The sequence below is a fragment of the Microcaecilia unicolor genome, chromosome 10, assembly GCF_901765095.1.
Source record: "Microcaecilia unicolor chromosome 10, aMicUni1.1, whole genome shotgun sequence".
In the NCBI taxonomy this organism is placed as follows: Eukaryota; Metazoa; Chordata; class Amphibia; order Gymnophiona; family Siphonopidae; genus Microcaecilia; species Microcaecilia unicolor.
Window position 1 is genome coordinate 173,595,249 of NC_044040.1, and position 20,496 is coordinate 173,615,744.

At 44.2% G+C, this 20,496-nt stretch overlaps 1 protein-coding gene across 2 annotated transcripts in view; it reads left to right on the top strand.

The window, feature by feature from the left end:
* ATP1B3 (ATPase Na+/K+ transporting subunit beta 3) overlaps positions 1–20,496 on the top strand; it is a 141,839-nt gene that overhangs the window by 109,070 nt on the left and 12,273 nt on the right. For both annotated transcript variants that reach the window (XM_030216675.1, XM_030216677.1), the window contains exon 5: positions 6,554–6,604. In XM_030216675.1, the coding sequence (XP_030072535.1) occupies positions 6,554–6,604 (51 nt within the window). The remainder of the gene's footprint in view (positions 1–6,553; positions 6,605–20,496) is intronic.

Sequence of the window (20,496 nt, forward strand, 5' to 3'; positions counted from 1 at the left end):
CCCTTATGAGAGACTCTTTTAGGAAATTAGATTTGGGGCATATGGAGTTAATTTCTTTTTGTGGATTGGAAACTGGTTGAAGTAAACTGAGAGTTATTTATATGGAAAGGGTCAGTAGAGGAGTGTCTGTGCATTCAACACATTTATAAATCTGGAGATAGGCATGATGAGTGAGGTGAGGATTTGCAGAAGAATCTTTTTTATTGGACATAACTTAATACATTTCTTGATTAGCTTTCAAAGGTTGCCCTTCTTCGTCAGATCGGAAATAAGCAAATGTGGTAGCAGTATATATAAGAGAAACATCAAAGCATTACTTTGACAGTCTGACAGAGTGGGAGGGTGGGGACTAACATGGCTACCACACCTCTCTACAGAAGAATCTTGTAAGACCAGGTAGTATAGAAACAACAAATCTTGTTCTTATTCTTCATTCTCACACCAGCCAAGAAAGCAGTACAAAAATCTTAATTTTGTATAACAGGTTTATCTATAAGAAAATTCTGCAATTGAACTGGGTCCCAAAAAATGTAACTTATTTCCAGATCCAAGATGGCCACTGAGGCAGCATGCTAATAGGTGCTCTCTCCCCCCTCCTCCACCCTCTCATGAGGTTTTTCCTTTAAGCAATTTTTTCTTGGTTTGCTTACTTCTGTTGGGGAAGCCTAGGGGCCAGACTCGGACCTATACTGCGGAGAGCCCGGCCCCAGCTGATGAATTGCTTTTCTGTGAGCAGTGGAGTCGTACTGCCTGTGTTGCTGCAGGGGAGGGCGGGGGAAGAATAGATGTCCTCCCTGCTTGATGCTGGGAGACCCAGTGATGTCAGTGGTCGGGCAGAAGACCTCAACAGAATCTGAGTTGATGTGTCTCAGGCCTCTGCGGGAACATCACTGGAAGATGGTGCTTCAGCATCTTTGATGCCTTGGACACCAGTGGTGTGACACTTTTGGATCGAGGAGAGAAGAAGCAGAGGCTTCCCGAGGGCCTGCAAGTTACCTCTCAGATCTCAGGTGAGCTGCAGAAACCTGCTTTTCTGTTAAACCAAAATTAGTCACTCTTGATGTTATTTGGGAAGCTTTAACTAAATTGGACCAGTCTATCTCAGGAAAATTGGAATTGCTGGCTACACAGTTCCAGTCTTATCAAGGGGTATTAATGGAAGTACAACAAAAAGTTAATGACAATCAAAAGGAATTTGAAGTAGTGAAGACTGAGATTAAGGGGATTTCAGATTGCCAAGCAACCTTGGTTAAGAATAACTTGGCAAATCATCGCAAAATAGAAAACTTGAAGAACTCTGCATTGGAGAACATTGAGGTTTGTGACTTTCCCAAAAGTTACATCAGTGACACCTTTGTTAACTCTTAAAATTATATAATTCTTTAACTATTGACAATACCTAAACACTCTTGCTCTCCTGTTGAAAAAGCACATTTTTTTGCCTCAAATGTCCAAGAAACTAGCAGATCAAGATTTGACTCCAGGGACAGATATTTCCCTTGAATTGAATGTCGCTTAAATAATAACTAGAGAAGATCAAGGTGTAGTTTCAGCAATGTTAATTGTGAATCTTGTCCTTCAGCCAGGTAGAGATTGGGTTTTGAGACTTTTTTTTTTCCTTTACTAAAGAGACACTTCTTAATTGCCAGATTCGGGTATTCCCAGACATGGCAAGGGTGACTCAGAAAAGGAGGAGACAATTTTTGGATTTGAGATCTAAAGTTCAAGAGCTAGGTGGTCTTTTTTGGTTGAATTTTCCATGTAAGTGTATAATCAAACTTGAGTCTGTTAGATATATTTTCTATGAGCCAGCTCATTTAAATGCTTTCTTGGCTTCTAAAAGTAGCAGACCTTCAGGAATCTTTGTTCAATCACCTGTGACTTGTACACACTGAAGTTTAGGAATTCTGCGCTTTAGCAATGCCTGTTTAGTTGTATGTACAGTGAAACCTCGGTTTTCGTTGACTTTGGATTTCGTTGGTTTCGGTTTTCGTTGATTTTTGGGGGGGAAAATTTTGTCTCGGTTTTCATTGGTCGCCTCGGAATTCGTTGGCGTGCCAACACTGCTAATTTTGCGTTCTCACGTGTCGTTCTTCTGGGGAGTTCTTCTAGGGCGTCGTTTTGCCAACACTGGTTGTGGGATCACACTGCTGCTTCTAATTGCCTGCTGTTTGATGAAAACATTTTGTCGTTTTGCCAACACTACTGGTTGTGGGATCACACTGCTGCCTCAAATTGCCTGCTGTTTGATGAAAAAAGTGCCTGTGCATAAGAAGAGTCTTCAGAAAGGTAAATGCCATATTAAATATTCATCTATTCTACACAGTCTTTTTTTATTCATTTAAAAGAATTAAGAAGAAAAATTGCTTGTTGGCTCGGTTTTTGTCGATAATTTTCGGACGAATTATCGACGAAAACCGAGGTTTCACTGTAATTAATATTTCTTGATATAGTGCCTTGGATCTCCTTATATACCGACTGATAAAGGTTAAATGTAGATTATTTACATGTATATTTCTTCTTAATTTTTTTTTCTTTTTGGTTTTGTGAATTCACGGTATTATGTAAGCCACATTGAGCCTGCAAATATGTGGGAAAATGTGGGATACAAATGTAACAAATAATAATAATAACCCTGTTTCCGACCCATGTTTCTGTTAATTTGAAATATCAATAAAATTTCAGTATGTGACACTTTTTGCCATATGTTCTGTAAAGTAATCTGTATATCCTGTAAATATCTTCCTTTTATGGGGTCAGGAAGATTGTTAGAAACTATGTGTACTGCCTCTGGAATGGGAACCTTAGAAGATTGCCCCTCCTTAGAATGAAGCCAGAGGTATTGAGTTCAGTTTCAAAAAAAGAATCGGGTAGCAAGCTCATTCCCCACATTAACTGGGGACATTGACCCTCCCTCTGATACTAATTGAGGCTGGGGGAATGGAGTCCTTCCACCTAAAGACAGAAACTTCTGAAAGGGATATATCACTTAGAGTTCACAGGGTCAGATACTGATCGTATGTGTTGGTCCATCAGTCCCTTGGCAGAAGTACTCATTGTTTTTACTCGTGTTTTGACTCCTGCCTGTCTTTTCCCTCATCTGGTATTGCACAACGTAGTGTTTTATTGTGGATTATAAACTGGTTAAAAGATAGAAAACAGAGAGCAGGGTTAAATGGTCAGTATTGTCAATGGAGAAGGGTAGATATTGGTAGATATTGGGGTTCCACAGGGGTCTGCTGGGACTGCTGCTTTTTAACATATTTATAAATGATCTACAGGAATAACTAGTGAGGTAGTTAAATTTGCTGATGACACAAAGTTATTCAGAGTTGTTAAATCGCAAGAGGATTGTGAAACATTGCAAGAGGACCTTAAGAGACTGGGAGGCTGGGCATCCAAATGGTAGATGACATTTAATGTGAGCACATGTAAAGTGATATATGTGGAAAAGAGGAACCTGAAATATAGCTACGTGATTCGGGGTTCCGCAATAGGAGTCGCCAACCAGGAAAAGTATACGTTGAAACCCTATGCTTGGTGTGCAGCAGCAGCGAAAAAAGTAAATAGAATGTTAGGTATTATTAGGAGAGGAATGGAAAACAAAAATGAGGATGTTATAATGCCTTTGTAGCGTTCCATGGTGCATCTGTACCTTGAATAGTGTGTGCAATTCTGGTCACCACATCTCAAAAGGGATATAGTGGAGTTAGAAAAAGTACAGAGAGGGGCGACAAAAATGATAAAGGGGTTGGGATGACTTCCCTATGAGAAAAGACTAAAGTGGCTAGGGCTCTTCAGCTTGGAAAAGACGGCTGAGGGGAGATATGATAGAGGTCTATAAAATACTGAGTGGAGTGGAACGGGTAGATGTGAATCACTTATTTACTCTTTCCAAAAATACTAGGACTAGGGAGAATGCAATGAAGCTACAAAGTAGTACATTTTTTTAAAAAATTAAAAAAATAATATTTCTTCACTTAATGTGTAATTAAACTCCAGAATTTGTTGCCAGAGAATGTGGTAAACGCAGTTAGCTTAGCAGGGTTTGAAAAAAAGGTTTTGATATCTTCCTAAAAGTCCATAAGCCATTATTAAGATGGATTTGTGAAAATCCACTCCTTATTTTTAGGATAAGCAGCATAAAATGTATTGTACTGATTTGGGATCTTGCCAGGTACTTGTGACCTGGATTGGCCACTATTGGAAACAAGATACTGCGCTTGATGGACCTTCGGTTTGTCCCAGTACGGCAATGCTTATTTTCTTATGCTTATGTTCTTATGTACTACCCTGTTCCTTGCTCCTTGGCTCCCAAAGGGCGTGGTGTGCCCCTTTGGGCACATGGCTGCGTTCTGCAGAAGGGCACTGAATTAGTGGTGTCTGGAATACACCAGTTGGCAACATCAAGTGCCAGATGATGTCCATAGGTGTTCCTGCAACTATTGGTCTCGCACAGCTTGCGCCACCAGGCAGATAGTGATCCTCATCTGCCAGGTACTTTTGACTCAGATTGGTCACTGTTGGCAACAGGATGGTGGACTTGATGGACCTTGATTTGATTCTTCATGACCTTCTATCTTAAAGATCATGAGCATCAACTTGAGAAAGACTCAACTCTGGATTGTAGAGAGGAGTAGCCCAATGGTTAGAGCACCACGCTAACATCTAGGGAAGCCTGGTTCAAATTCTGCTGCTGCTCCTTCTTGTGATCTTGGGCAAGTCAGTTAAATCCTCCATTCCCTCAGGTACAAACTTAGGGGCCCTTGCACACCAATCCAGCACTATCGCCAATGGCGGTAAGGGCTTTGCAGGAAAGCCACGTACTGATGCTACCACAGGGCCCCTTTTACCGCAGCTCGGTAAAAGGGGCCCTTAGATTGTAAGCCCTCTAGGGACAGGAAAATATATACTCAGCATTACCACCTTGTGTGACTGTTCACTTGTCCTTTAGATTGTAAGCTCTTTGAGCAGGGATTGTCTTTCTATGTTAAATTGTACAGCGCTGCGTAACCCTAGCAGCGCTTTAGAAATGTCAAGTAGTAGTTCTACTGCTGCAAAAAGGTATGAGTCATATTGAAACAAATACATAGAAGCATAAAATGCTACCTGAAAAGGATAGTCCATTGGAAAACTATACGTTTTGTCTCCAACTTCAACAAAATTAGAACTTAATTGCTAAATATACACTAGCTAGTTGGCTAGTGTCCTGTATTCAGTTTTGCTGTGACCAAGCTGAAATCCTTCTGACCTGCAAGGAGTAGACGCACTGCTGCTGTTGTAGCTTTTCTGAAATCTGCCCAACTACAGAGCATCGACCAAGGAGCTTCCTGGTCCTCATTCCATAATTTTGTAAAAGTTTGGCATAAAACCAGTTTGTTACTTCCCAATACTGCCTGGATCAGTCTTTAATCAAGTCTGTGCCTTCAGTCAAGCAGTACTGACAACTTATTTTACCATTGTTAATTCAATATAAAATTTGTCAAGCTAAACTAGTACACTGCCTTGTGTGAATCTCTTCATAAAAGTGATTAATAAATCTTAATAAATACTGAACAGTCCATGTAAATGGTCTGCTGTTGCAAAACCAGTAGGACAATTCTCTGAAACACTGGAGCAATCCTAAGCTTTTGGGTTCCCAAGAGACAGAGGCGGGCCTGGGACAGGGCCACCACTGCCCCCCACTCCTCTACCTTCTTGCGTCTGCTCCTTTCTTGTTCTGTCACTCTTCTGCTCCTGTGTGCCAGGACCGGGTTATTACTTTAACTTAATCACCTGGTCCCGACACACAGGAGCAGGAGAGAGAGAGACCCCACTGCTGGGCCCCTCTTGGAGCCGGGCCCGGAGAATCTTGTTCCCCCTCTCCCCCCAGCCACCTGGCAACCCTGTGGGTGCCAGATTTAATCCTGTTTGTTGACAGAGAAAACAAAGTTGCTTACTTGTAATGGGTGTTTCTCCATAGACAGCAGGATTATTTGGGCACATATTTATCCACCTCCCCAAGAGATGATAGATGGTATGGATGGGCAGAGCGGATTGACCATATGGTCATCTGCCATCATTTTCTGTGTCTCTAGTACGTATTATGTGCTTTAGACTGAGGGGACCGTTCTACCTGGGAAGAGCTGCACATGTTGCTAACTACCAGCAGCAATGAAGCAGCATCTGCCATCTTGGATTTTTACTTCATCTTATCTTTCCTTCTTGTCAGTTTTAAAAGCCATTTCTGCATGTGCTCAGAACTGCCTGGCTCCACGTGAGCAAAATAATGCAATTTGTTTCGATATTGGCTGATTTGCCGGGGTAGCCTTAGAGCTAGAGAGATCCACATCCTCACTAGCTCATCGCACCATGTGAAATTACATTTTATTTGCATTTATTATGAATGCCTTTCTTTGTGAGCCCCCTTGAACAATGTATAATGTGAATAAATAAAGTTTCATTTTTCATAAGAATGCTAAATAAATAATTTTAAATGTGAATAATTAATCTTTATGACTTATCAGCTACTAATCCTGCTACTATAGTGATGACTTGTTCTCTTTTCCTTCAGATTATTGGATTAAAGCCTGAAGGAAATCCATCCATAAATTGTACTTCTAAGGTTAGTACCAATGTTAATTGGTGTATAGATAAGTCTTTTTGTCCATTTATGTTTTTTAGCAAGGAAAATGCATATTGTAACTAAAATGACTTTGAGGCATATATTCAAAGCACTTAGACTTACAAAGTTACGTGGAGGGGCATAATCGAACAGGGTGCCCAAGTTTTCCTGAGGGCGTCCTCTCAGGATGTCCTCGCGAAGGGGCGGGGAATCCCGTATTATCAAAACAAGATGGGCGGCCATCTTTTGTTTCGATAATACGGTTGGGGACGCCCAAATCTCAACATTTAGGTCGATCTTAGAGATGGTCATCCCCAGTTTTCGGTGATAATGGAAACCGAGGACGCCCATCTCAAAAACGACCAAATCCAACTCATTTGGTCATGGGAGGAGCCAGCATTCATAGTGCACTGGTCCCCCTCACATGCCAGGACACCAACCGGGCACCCTAGGGGGCACTGCAGTGGACTAACTGATGCACTAACTGAACGGAAAAAGCCCTTCCCTTACCGATCCCTTAGCGATTCGGAAAGGAATGGGCATGCATGAAGTAAATCGCTGTTAGCTCATTTGCACACGATTTCCTTCCTAAGGAGGGGAAGCCAGTGCAGAGCAGCCAAGCGTTATGCGTGGCTGCTCTGCGCATGCCAAAGACGGCTTCATACACGCAGACAAGCTGCGTGTATAATAGCCGCCTACAACCTTAAATAAATTGCCATCTGCAACCTTAAAAAAACACAAGTCCAGGTGAAAATGTCCAAGTGCTCGTCAGGGATATCTTCTTTTTTTTTTTTTTTTTTATTGAGTATGGGTGAAGGACGTCCAACTGTTAGGTGCCTTCGCTACGCCTCCGTCCCTGCGACAGGCAGTTGAGGACGTCCAAAATGTGGATGTTTCTGTGAGAAGGACGTCCATGCCTTTGCTATGCCTGCGACACCCTCTTTATTTATTTGGATTTTGAATCACAAGTAGCAGCAGTGGGATTTGAACCGGCCACCTCTGGATTTCAAGACCAGTGCTCTAACCACTAGGCCACCCCACTCCCTTGAAATTTGGCTGTCCCTATGGGGGGGACGTTCACGATGTCCAAAATGTTTGAAAGAAGGACGTCTACGCCTTCGCTATGCCTCCGCTATGCCTCCGCTGACACACACACACCTCCCCCTTCCCCAAGGGACCTGCATACTGCTGTGATGGACTAGAGTATGATATTTGAGGCTGGCAAAAAAAGTTTTTAAAGTTGTTTTTTTCAGGGTGGGAGGGGGTTAGTCACCACTGGGGGGGAATCAGGGGAGGTCATCCCCAATTCTCTCCAGTGGTCATCTGGTCAGTTCAGGCACCTTTTTGAGGCTTGGTCATAAGAAAAAATGGACCAAGTAAAGTTGACCAAGTGCTCGTCAGGGACGCCCTTCTTTTTTTCATTATCGCTCGAGGACGCCCATCTGTTAGGCACTCCCCAGTCCCACCTTCGCTACGCCTCCGACATACCCCCAGGAACTTTGGTTGTCCCCGCGACGGGAAGCAGTTGGAGACGCCCAAAATCGGCTTTCGATTATGCTGATTTGGGCGACCCTGAGAGAAAGACGCCCATCTCCCGATTTGTGTCAAAAGATGGGCGCCCTTCTTTTTTGAAAATAAGCCTGATAGTGTAACCTATGAAACTTTGTAAGTCTTAAGTACTTTGAAAATGAGCCCTTTTATGTTCTATGAACCAATTTTTTTAAAGCAAAAAGGTACAGAATATTCGGATCCTTAATCTGTAAGTACTGTAAAATACAAAGTGTTCTTGAAGATTTCTTATAAACTTATGTACAAAAATGTACTTCTGTGAATGTAGCATACTGTGTGCAATTTAAGAAAAGTAGGGTTGTGGTTGAGACATGAAGTCCCATAGACCATCTTACTCAAGGTGTGATGTAAAGATACAGCCCAACCAGGAGTATTTTAATCTTGCCAGGGTCATATTTATTGTTTTGCTTGATAAGTTCACCTACCTGATCTTTCTAACTGGTTTGATATCACAAAATAGTTGCATATGCTTTATTTTTGCTTTTTTGGTTTCTATACTCTGATAGTTCTACATTGTAAGAGCGCAGGCTAACAAGTACATCAAAATTGTTACATGTGGAGGCTCATTTTCAAAGCACATAGACTTAAAAAGTTACATAGTCTGTGTTTTGAAAATGAGCACCTTTAATGATTTGTATTCTGTGGTATTCCTATTAAGCACACTAATTTCTCATCCTACTGTCTGTGTCCGTGAACATTTCTCATGCAAAATAATGGTTCCATGTTTTTACTTATAAGAATAGAAGCTATTTGCTTTGTTATGCTAGGTTGAGAAGCCAAAGATTGAATTCATGTTAGGGTGCAAACTAATTTTCTGAAGACAAGGTGACTCATCAGTGACACAAATGTGTGATGACCTTGCTTGTGCCAGAGAGATTGTTTCCAGAGCTTTTCAGGAAGTCCTTAGAAATCCATTCGGGCGTATATAGTCAACCCCGAGCTCCTGTAACATGTCTTAGTTCATCTTTTTCTGCATAACAGTACAGACATTTTCCCCAGTCAGAGCAGGGTTCTGCTGTCTGAACATTTGTGGATATATTTTCCTGGGTATCAGGTTGTGTTTTATTTTTTTGGGTTTTTTTGGCACATTGGTTCAGAAAACTGTATTGTCGTCCTAGTTTCCTAGGCAGGGTTTTGGCATATGAAGTTGTTGCTATGCCTTCCTTGGGCCATTGTTCCTACCAGAGTTCCCAACTTCATGCTTTCTTCTCTAGTTATCTTCTGATGTTAATAAATGTCTTTTAATTTGCTTCATAATGTTTGAGAAAAAAGCCAGCAGCATCAAGTCTTTTCTTCTGTACGTGGAAATCATGTACATCACAGGCAATCACCAGACGCTACAGGTGTTTGGGTGGGGAATCATGATTCAGCAATTTGACTGCCTTTGGTAACATCCTGGTGCAGATGTCACATGATGAGACTACATTTATATTTTGAGGATCAAAAGCCCATCATGAAAGAGAGAAACCATAGAGCTGCGTTGTCTGCTGTTGGTTACGAAACACAGATGGCAGCATTAAGCTCTCTGGCACCAAAACCAAAGGAGAAATCACAGAGCTCTCCTAGTTTGTGCCAAAAAGGCTCTGAGAGTTTGAATACAGAGCTACATAGTCACAGTGTTCAAAAGAAAGATGAAAGGAGCCAGACCATATCACTGATCTTTTTTATCACATGGCTCTGAGCAGGAGAATTTTGGAGGCTAATTCTCCCTCCCTTTCAGTGTACTTGCCCCATCAGTCTCAGAGGTCCAGTTGCAGGCTTTTGGCACCCCTCGGAAGAAGCTCTATCCATTTACTGAGATCCATCATGCCTAGCTTAGCCAGACATGATGGATCTTGTGCCTGAGTAAATTTGGAGGAGAATTACAGAGGTAAGTTGCGGCCTAATTCTGCTTGGAGCATTGTGCAAATTGCTAGTGGAGGAGTAGTCTAGTGGTTAGTGCAGCGGACTTTGATCCTGGGGAACTGGGTTCGATTCCCACTGCAGCTCCTTGTGACTGTGGGCAAGTCACTTAACCCTCCATTGCCCCAGGTACAAAATAAGTACCTGTATATATGTAAACCGCTTTGAATGTAGTTGCAAAATACCACAGAAAGACGGTATATCAAGTCCCATTTCCTTTTCCCCCTCTTACTGTAGCCTCCCCATTTGCCCTGAGAATCCGAGCTGAATGGTGCCATGTGAGTTCAGAGAGAGAAGTTTCACTTGCTCCAAGAATTGACCTCTGGTGACAAAAATTCTTCAATTCATGTATTCATGCAGACTCATAACTCTTCTGCTTATTTTGAGAATGACCTTTAGGAGTCTTAGGGTTTACCTATGGAGAATGTGTTTCTAAGGAAAAGTACTCTGCCTGTCTTTTACAACCCTTCCCTCCACAGGTATGGAATGGGTCTCCACCTGAAGATCCTTATTTCTCACATTTTATGCAGGTAATGGCTAAGGCCCTTCCATAGGGGTTTAATTCGAAGAAGTGGCTATGGCACTCCTGTTTGGCTTTTAAAATAATTGGTTGCAGTGCCCAACTGAAGAATTTTGTCCTGATTATCATACCAATTTGTAGAGGTTAAGTCAGGGCCAGTGACAGGATTTCTAGTGCCACCCTGCAACCTATAAATCGATGCACTTCTCCCTCTTTCTTTCTCTCGCCCCCCTACAAGAGCTCACATTTCTCTTCCATCCTCTCCTCCCATCCAGCATCTCCCTTCCCCCATCCAGCATTGCCCCTTTTCTCTTCTTTCTCATCCCACCCAGCATCTCTCTCTCTTCCCACCCCCACAAAAAAAATATGGGGGGGAGGGAGCCAAAGCAACAGTTCTGCGCATCATGCCCACCACCACATCATATATCCCTTCCCCTCTCCTCCTAAAAAATAAAGCAATCCCCCTCCAGCTAGTTTCAGCTGCCAGGTAAACCTGCTATTATAATTGATAGCATCTTTCAACATATCCTTTTGTGTGGGAGTGAAATTGGATTCTTTACAGGACTGGACAGTATCTCAATATAAATCCTTCACCTCCATATTCTCCAACAATAGAGCTATCCCCTCTTACAAGAGATTATATAAAAATATTCAAACTGTAATGAGCCAGTCAGAGCCCAAAACAATAAGTTTTAAAAGTAGCTGGCCACATCACTGCAGGTTACTTCCTCTCTGTGTTAAACTAAAGAAGAATAGTCATTTCTCTGTAAAGGCTTTAAACTAGAGAGTTGCACGGGGACAGAAATCCTACCCATCCCCGCCCGTCCCTGCTGGAATCTTACCCATCCCCACCCATCCCCGCTGGAATCTTACCCGTCCCCACCCATCCCCGCAAAAATTAAAACCATCCCAACCCGTCCCCACCCGTCCCCGCAAGAATTTAACCCATCCCCACCCATCCCCGTAAGAATTTAATAGTACATAAAAGAAAGTTCCAGTCAGCTCCCTTCTGGATTTGAGCCACAGCACTGTAGGCAAGGAAGGAATGGAAGTTGGAACTTGGAACACTCTGGTGCGCACATGTAAGATTTGTCTCTGATTCACTGGCAGTGTGTGCTGAGAGGCCGCCACATGCACGCGCCAGTAGGTCAGGTGACATCTGATTCTCGTGCCTGTGTCAGAGCTGAGGTCTGTGCACCAGCCTGGGAGCAAAGAGGATTAACAGTAACATAGTAAGTGACAGCAAATAGACCTGAACGGTCCATCCACTCTGCCCAATAGTCACACTCATGATCAATTCATCATTAAATCAACGAGTGTGATATTATATACTTGATTATGGTCTTTCTTTCGTGTTTCTGGAACAAAGACCACAGGAGTCTATCTGGCCCCATCCTTATGTTCCAACTGCTGGAGTTGCCATCGAAGCCCACTCCAGCCTATTCATGTTCTCATTTGTGGGACACAGACCGTAAAAGTCTGTCCAGCACTGTCCTTATGTTCCAGCCACTGAAGTTGCTGTCTAAGCCCTTTCCAGCCCATCCTACACCAGATTGCCATGTATGAGACACAGACCATACAAGTCTGCCAGGTATCAGCTCTAGTTCATCACAGCCAGAGTAGCCATCTAAGTGTCACTTGACATATCCACACACATGCAGCCATTTAAGGTTAGCTTTTATATAACTTCCATTTTCTAATTAGAGATCCTCTGTGTTCATCCCATGCCTTTTTGAATTCCGTCATCATTTGTGACTCTACCTCATCATTTGTGACTCTACCACCTCCTTAATGGAAGACTTTCCACATTTATGCTGTTAAAGCAAGGAAGAAGAGGAGGAAGAGACAGCACTCAAATAAATTGGTATTCGGTAGATGAGAGGCTGGTGCAGGTGCAGCTTACACTTCCACGGGAAGCCCACAGAACTGGTTCCATCCCCGCGGGAACCCCGCAGGAACTGCCTCCGTCCCCGCGGGAACCCCGCAGAACTGCTTCCATCCCCGCGGGAACCCCGCAGGAACTACCTCCGTCCCCGCGGGAATCCCGCGGGTTCCGCGGGATTCCCGCGGGGACGGAAGCCGTGCAGCTCTCTACTTTAAACATAAAACATGCACCATCTGCTGGCCAAACTAGAGAAATACACTTCATGAACTATTCTTATAATTCACATGCTGGAAAACCACTATTTTGCCACACACTACAAAATATAAAAATAAAAAAGATGTATATTTCTCAAAACGGGCACATCCCAATCCTTGAAAAATAGTAAATAATTTTCTTCATTACCTTTCTCTGGGCATTTTATTTTTCTAATTGGGCTGGTCCCAGTCTTTTTCACTTTCCTTATGTCATTCTCCAAAATTTATTTTCTAGATTTGCCTTTCCATTTCTTCTCTCTCCTCGTCTTCTTTTCCTTTTCTACATCTGTCTGGCACTGATGTTTCTTTTTATATATTGTCTTCTCTGCCTTTATATCTGCTCATTTGATTTCTCCCTTTCTCTTACACTCTAGTCCTTAGTCTCATCCTTTTCACCTTTCATGTACCTACCAGCTTTTTCATTCTTCCTCTTATCCCCTCTCTAGCGCTTCCATTACTCTTGTCTTTCTTTCCCTAGTCTCCTATCCCTTCCTCTTTATCTTTCACCCGCTCCCTGGTCCACCATTTCTATCTTCTATACTCACCTTTCCAGCCCTCACCTGCCCCAGCTTCATCCCTGCCTCTCCTTCTTTCCCTTCTCTCCAGGCCATTCTGCCTCTTAGCGTTTACACCATCTCCTATTGCCTGTCTTTCACCATCTTAGAGTAACATTTTCCACACGGGCATAACCCTTTCCTCACATACTTCTTCACAGTAACCCCATCCCTTTTCAATTCATCTCATTCTCTTTCCATTTTTTTTAGGTCATTCACACTCTCTCTCAACCTTTTCCCACACTTCTTCCCCTTCTCTTACCCCTCTTTCGTACCAACTCATCAGTGCACCCCCACTCATCTCTACAAATTGCCATATCCTTAGTAGAGAGCTACATAGGTACAGGGATAGTGGGATTCCGACGAATACTGTGGGAATCCCGCTGGGATCCCGTGGAGATGGACCAAGGTCCACAGGGATCCCGCAGAGATGGACCCAGGTCCTGCGGGGTTCCCATGGAACAGAAGGGGAAACGGAGACAATCCTGTCTTCAGCTCCCTCCCTCCCATCCACACTGGATGTCCTCCCCACACATATCTCGCATCACCCTGGTGGTCTAGTGGTTTGCTTCGGCGCAGGAAAGGTCTCCATGCTTTCCTGCCCGCTGCCGCTGATCCTTTCGCCGCTGCCGCTTGTTTAAGATGGCTGCCAAGACTTCAAGCCGCTTGAACTCTCGGCGGCCATTTTTAGGACAGTATTAGCCGCCAAGTTTATACAAAGTTAATTATGTTCAGTGGAAAATAAATCTATTGCCTCAGGCTGCTTTCTATGTGATGTGAATATTCTATCACTGTTTCATTATTGCTACCAAGTATTACATATTAAGTGCATTTGCTTTAAACTTTAAATTTAAATCATTTATCCAATCCTTACATGCACATGGCTTTGCTTTTTAAACCCAAAGGTGATTCCTAAGGGGCGGTTGAACAATTAAGTATAAACTGTGTTGTTTTGGACCGCTTTGGGTCCTGCTAATCTGTACATGTGCTGTCTTAGCAGAGTACAGAAGAAAATGATTTATGTTACTTTTACTAGAATTTTTCTTGCTTGTAGAATCTGGCTTTCTGGGGGGGGGGGGGGGGGAATCGGGAGTCAAAGTGACTGAGGCATGGTGGGCCGGGAGCTGGGATGGAGGAGATTACTTGCGGCAGGGACAGGTTAGAATACTGCGGGGACGGGTGTGGATGGGTTAGATTCCCACAGGGACAGGCGGGGACAGATTAGATTTCTGGCCCCATGCAACTCTCTAATCCTTAGTATCCCCTCAAAATTCCCACTCTTTCTTTTCCATCCATGTCCATCATGCATTCCCTCTATGTCCTTATCCGTCTTGTCCAGCATCTCCCCTCCGTGTTGTTCCTATCCTTAATCCCCCCATGTTCAGCTTATGCCCTCTTGGTAACCCCTGCCCCTCTCCATACTGCATTACTCATCTGTGTCCCTGCCTCTCCCCCTCCCCATGTCCATATTCCCCCTTCCCTTTCTTCTGCAACCCCCAGGTCAACGTCTCTCTCTCTCTCTCTCTCTCTCTCTCTCTCTCTCTCTCTCTCTCTCTCTCTCTTCCGCCCCCTACCCTTCTCTTCCTCACCCTCTCATCAGATCTCTCTCTTCCCTCCTCCCTCTCAGGCAGTTCTGTAAACCTGCTTAGGTCACTGGCAGCAGTCAGTAGTTCAAGTAGGCTTCCTCCATTTGGCTCTGAGGGCCTTCCTTCAGCTGCGGCTCACCCTTGTGAAAATAAAATTGCATCAGAGGAGGCGGGACATGTTCCTTTAGTCTCTCTTGATTCAGGCCCTGATGATCAATTCCCCGTGCTGTTCTGAAACAGGGATGCACTGGGCGGTGCTCCCTACCATATAAGCCCTGTGTAGAGCGCTGCCATGTTGAAGGCGGCGCTGGAAAGAGGAGGGAGTGCTACTTTCTCCTCCAATGCTGTGGTATGGGGGAGGGAGTGGACGGGTTTGCCACTAGACCACCAGGGAGGGAGGGGGGGTTGGGTCGGCAGGCCACTTGGGCTGCTAGGTATATTTTTTTGGGTGGGGGACTTAGGGGGGCTGGAGATCCACCGGACCTCCTCCCCTCCCGTGCTGCTGTCCTTAGGGAGGTAGTGTAGGTGCTTGAAGGGGGGGGGGGGGGGCACTAGGCCACCAGTGTCTTGCTTTGGGAGGGGGGTCTTGGGGTCCCACAAACCTCCAGCACCTGTGTTTGACAGGTCTGTGCTTTTGACAGCCTGGACCTGTCAAAAAAGTGCAGGAGGATTGTGCCCTGTTTTGAGTTCTTTAGGAATTTCATATTATATTTATGCAGAAAATATCCTCTTCCCATGGGATAAAATCTGCCATTGTGAATAAAAAAACAAATGCTTTGAAGTTAACCTAGAGAAAAGTAATGTGTTATGGATTGATGGAAAACTTCCCCTTCAGCTAACCCAGAGTTAATAAAGGTTATTCTCTGAGGACAAACAGGCCTTCCAATTCTCACATGTGGGTGACACCCCGATGGAACCTAGTGAAGATGCTGACTAGCTTACAGTATAGAATTTTCTAGTAGCATCCCACCGCGCATGCCCTGGTGCCTTCCCGCCTGACATGGGAGCATGGGTCCACCAGTCTTCATTTTTCTGTTGTGCTGTTGATTTAGTGAGTATTTTCCCATGCGGGTCTTTTTTTTTTTTTCATGTTCATGTTTTCTCTTATTTTTTCTTTTAATTTCAAGTTCTCCCTTCCTTTTAAGTTCATTTTTGGCAGTGGGCTATGCGATTAGGCTGCAGCCCCAATCTCAGTTTGAGCACTCTCTCCCCCCCCCCCCCCCCCCACACACACTTTTTTTCACAGTTCAAGATTGAGGAGTTTAATTTTAACTGAGATTCTTTTTTTGATGTCCAGGAAAGACCCCCTGTGGCTTCAAGAGGTGCATACAAAAAAAGGAAGTCCAAATCTCCCGTAAGGACAGAACAAAACACAAAAAAGGCGGAAGACAACCCAAAATAGACCAAAAACAAGGGAGTTAGAGCGCCAGAAAAGTTTAATAGGACCCTACACGGTCCGTGTTTCGGCCAGCAGGCCTTCCTCAGGGGTCCTGAGTCTGACGTTTATAGGTATTCCTCCAAGATATTCGTGAGACAAAACTGAAAAAGCTAAAAAACATGTGCTACTGTTGGATGGGCCATTCCCCCCCCCCCCCCCCCCCCCCCCCTCTGTTTAGGTGCGACCGGCTCAAATGGAACATCTTTTTGACTCTTCGGAGACCAGACCATTGTTTTCAGCATCAACAGCGTCAACCTCCATGGCTGTTCCGACATCAGCGGGTCTCCGCCTGTGTCAACACTGAGCACTTCAGCAGACCTCGGGTCTGGTCAACATTGGACCCGATATTGAGGAGTCACTCAGATTCAGCGGCGTTCTTGTTGGCACTCGGGGACCAAAGCTGTGTGCATCAGGGGAAACCCAAGAATCATAAGCCTCAGTCTTCCTCGACCCACAGTGCTAGGAGCACCAGGTCATCAGACTTTCCGATACCCGAGAAGTGCTGGCATTGGGAGGACCGCTTCCCCTCTGTGGAAGTGATGCTTGTGCACCAGTCATCGAGCGGCCATATCCCTGCCACTGGTTCGGCACTGATGCCTACTCAGGCTGCATCTGCTTTGGCTCTCATGCCTTTGCCAGTGCTTACCTTTGATGAGCGATTCCGGAGTATGCTCCAAGAGGAGCTGGCACAGTTGCTGCAGGGAACTTCTGCTTTGGCATCAAGGGCATTTGCACCCCTAGCAGAACAGCCCCAGGCCCTCTCCAAGGCTTCATCAGTGGCACCCCACCAGATGTCGGCATTGAGGTCAGGACATACAGTACCCCCTTCTACAATGGGGGAGGAAGCTTCCCCGGTGTCTGAGGGCACAACTGCACCTCGGGGCTCTTCAGAATGTGGGCATCGTTCCACAAGGTCGTGGCCATTGCAGGCTCAATCTCCTGATCCTCAGTTTGAGGAAGAGTCTGATTAGGACTGCTCTTGGGAATCAGATGAGGATCCATAACTTCTCAGAGGAGGAGTCATGGAATCCCATCTGAACCCTCACCTCCTCAAGAGAGGTGAAAATCTCCTCCAGAGGCTCTCTCTTGCACCAGTTTTGTCAGAGAGATGGCTACAGCTGTCCCATTTAAGTTGGAGACTGAGGAGGAGCCCAGGGCAGAGATGTTATCCATTTTCAGCTATAAGTCTCCTCCTAAGGAAGGAAGTCACTGTATTCTATCCTTAAGGACACGCTGTTGAAGAACTGGGAGTCTCACCTCACAGTGAATGTCGCACCCAAGAAGGTGAATACGCAATATCGTATCCAGAAGGCTCCCGAATTCAAGAGTGCCCAGCTGCCTTACCACTCCATGGTAGTCGAATCTGCTCTCAAACAGGCCAAGAGTTCTCAGTCTCATGCCTTGGCACCCTTGGGATGAGAGACCAGAACTTTGGATTTGTTTGGGAGGAAGACTTTTTAGGCCTCAATACTTGTTGCCTGCATTTTTTTATTTATTTTTATTTATTTATAGCATTTGTATCCCACATTTTCCCACCTATTTGCGGGCTCAGTGTGGCTTACAATACATTGTGAATGATGGAAGTACAGTTTGTTACATTAAGATTATGGGTTACATTATGAGGAGTTATAGGAAGCAAATTCGGTAAAATCATCTTTGGGGCATAGATAATGTAGGATGTAACATTGGGGGAATGATAGGGTGTACGGATCATAGCAAGATAACGTTGTGTATAACAATTTATCTGTAGGTTGAATTGTGAATGTGGGTAGAATACGGGGGAAGAGAATTCATGAGGGAGTGTATTGATGCATATCTATTAGTGTGCATGGATTTCATATGTTTTGATCCTTGCAGTAAGTTTTTTCAAAGAGATAGGTCTTCAGTCGTTTGCGGAAGTCGATTAATTCGTGAATCATTCTCAAGTTACGTGGTAATGTATTCCAGAGTTGCGTGCTCATGTAGGAGAAGGTTGATGCATGTAGTGCTTTGTACTTTATGCCTTTGCACTTAGGAAAGTGGAGGTTGAGAAAGGTTCGAGATGATCTTTTGGCGTTTCTAGGTGGCAAGTCTATTAGATCAGACATGTATGCAGGGGCTTCACTGTGAATGATTTTGTGAACCAGCGTGCATACTTTAAAGGTGATACGGTCTCTGAGCGGGAGCCAGTGTAGCTTCTCACGTAGGGGTGTTGCACTTTCATATTTTGGTTTTCCGAAGATGAGTCTGGCTGCTGTATTCTGGGCTGTCTGAAGTTTTCTCAGTATTTGTTCTTTGCAACCTGCGTATATTGAGTTGCAGTAATCCAGATGACTGAGTACAAGTGATTGCACTAGGTTGCGGAAGACAGATCTTGGAAAGTATTGTTTTATTCTTTTCAGTTTCCACATGGAGTAGAACATCTTTTTTGTGGTGTTGTTCGCGTGAGTTTCAAGTGTTAGGTGGCGGTCGATTGTTACTCCGAGGATTTTTAGATTATCTGATATTGGTAGGTTTAGTTTAGGTGTGTTGATAGCGGTGAATTTGGTCGTGTTGTATTGGGAGGTTAGTATGAGGCATTGGGTTTTTTCTGCGTTCAGTTTCAGTCGGAATGCATCTGCCCAAGTATGCATGATGTGTAGACTTTGGTTGATTTCGTTGGAGATTTCATTGATATTTTGTTTAAAAGGGATATATATCGTTACATCGTCGGCATATATGTAAGGGTTAAGGTTGTGATTTGATAGAAGTGTTGCTAGTGGAGTCATCAGTAGGTTGAAAATTGTTGGTGAAAGGGGGGATCCTTGCGGTACTCCGCACTCAGGTGTCCATGCGGCAGACGTGGTTGAGTTTGAAGTGACTTGGTATGAGCGTAGAGTTAAGAACCCCTTGAACCAATTTAGGACATTGCCTCCGATGCCAAAATATTCAAGTATGTGTAATAGGATTCCGTGGTCGACCATATCAAAGGCACTTGACATGTCAAATTGTAAGAGGAGTATATTGGTGCCGGTTGCGATCTTTTGCTTGAATTTGGTCAGTAGGGTGGTTAGTACTGTTTCTGTGCTATGATTTGACCGGAATCCTGATTGGGCGTTGTGTAGTATTGAGAACTTGTCAAGATAATTTGTGAGTTGTTTGGTTACCATTCCTTCTGTTATTTTGGTTATTAGTGGTATAAAGCAACTGGTCTGTAGTTGGTTATTTCGCTTGCATTTTTCTTTGTGTCTTTGGGTATTGGGGTGAGTAAAATTTTTCCTTTGGGAAAAGTCCGTTTTGTAGCATGAAATTCAAGTGGTTCGTTAGGTCTGTTATGAATTGTTGAGGAGCTGATTTCATGAGGTTGCTTGGGCAAACGTTGTTTGCATTGGGATTTGGCGAATCTTTTGAGAGTTTTAACGATTAGGTCTTCTGACAGTAATTCGAATTCGGTCCAAATTCTGTCTGCTGGGTATATTCCGTCTTCTGGGTCTAGGCAATTTAGGAGTGTGGCAAATTCAATAGTGCTGGTGGGTATTTTGAGTCGTAGTTGTATAATTTTCTCCTTGAAGTATTTCGCGAGATCGTCGACTCCTGGTGTGTCTTTGCTATTGTTTGTGACTGGTGTGGTGTCTAGCAGTTTATTTACAAGGTAGAAGAGTTTGTGTGTGTCTTTGTAGTTTGGTCCAATCAGTGTTTTATAGTGTAGTCTTTTAGTCTGTTTTATGGTGCATCCAGTCCTACCAGCTGTACACGAGGTTGTACTTGGAGTCTCTGATAAACAGTATACTTAGTCTGGTGGAGTCTCTCCCTTCAGATCAGGCCACTGAACTTCACCAGTTGGCCAACAAGCAGATGGAGTGTAGGCATTATCTGGCCATGGGCACCAATGATACTTTTGATGTTATATCCAGGCTCTCTGGTATGGGTGTGAGGATGCACAGACTCTCATGGCTACATGTGTCTGACCTGGAACAGGCTGTTCAAGAGAGACTAGTGGACGTGCCATGCTAAGAGGACAACTTGTTTGGAGAGAAAGTAGGTTGCTAACCTCATCAAGAAGCACACTGACACAATCTCTGCATCCTCCATCTGCATCATCTTCAACAAGATGATTTTCAACCGGGCAGAGGCGTTGGTCCTACTACTCTCAAAGGTGCAGGTACCTGCCTCAGATCAAGCGACTCAGGCACAGCATCCCAGACTTCGCCAGCCCGATCCCCAGT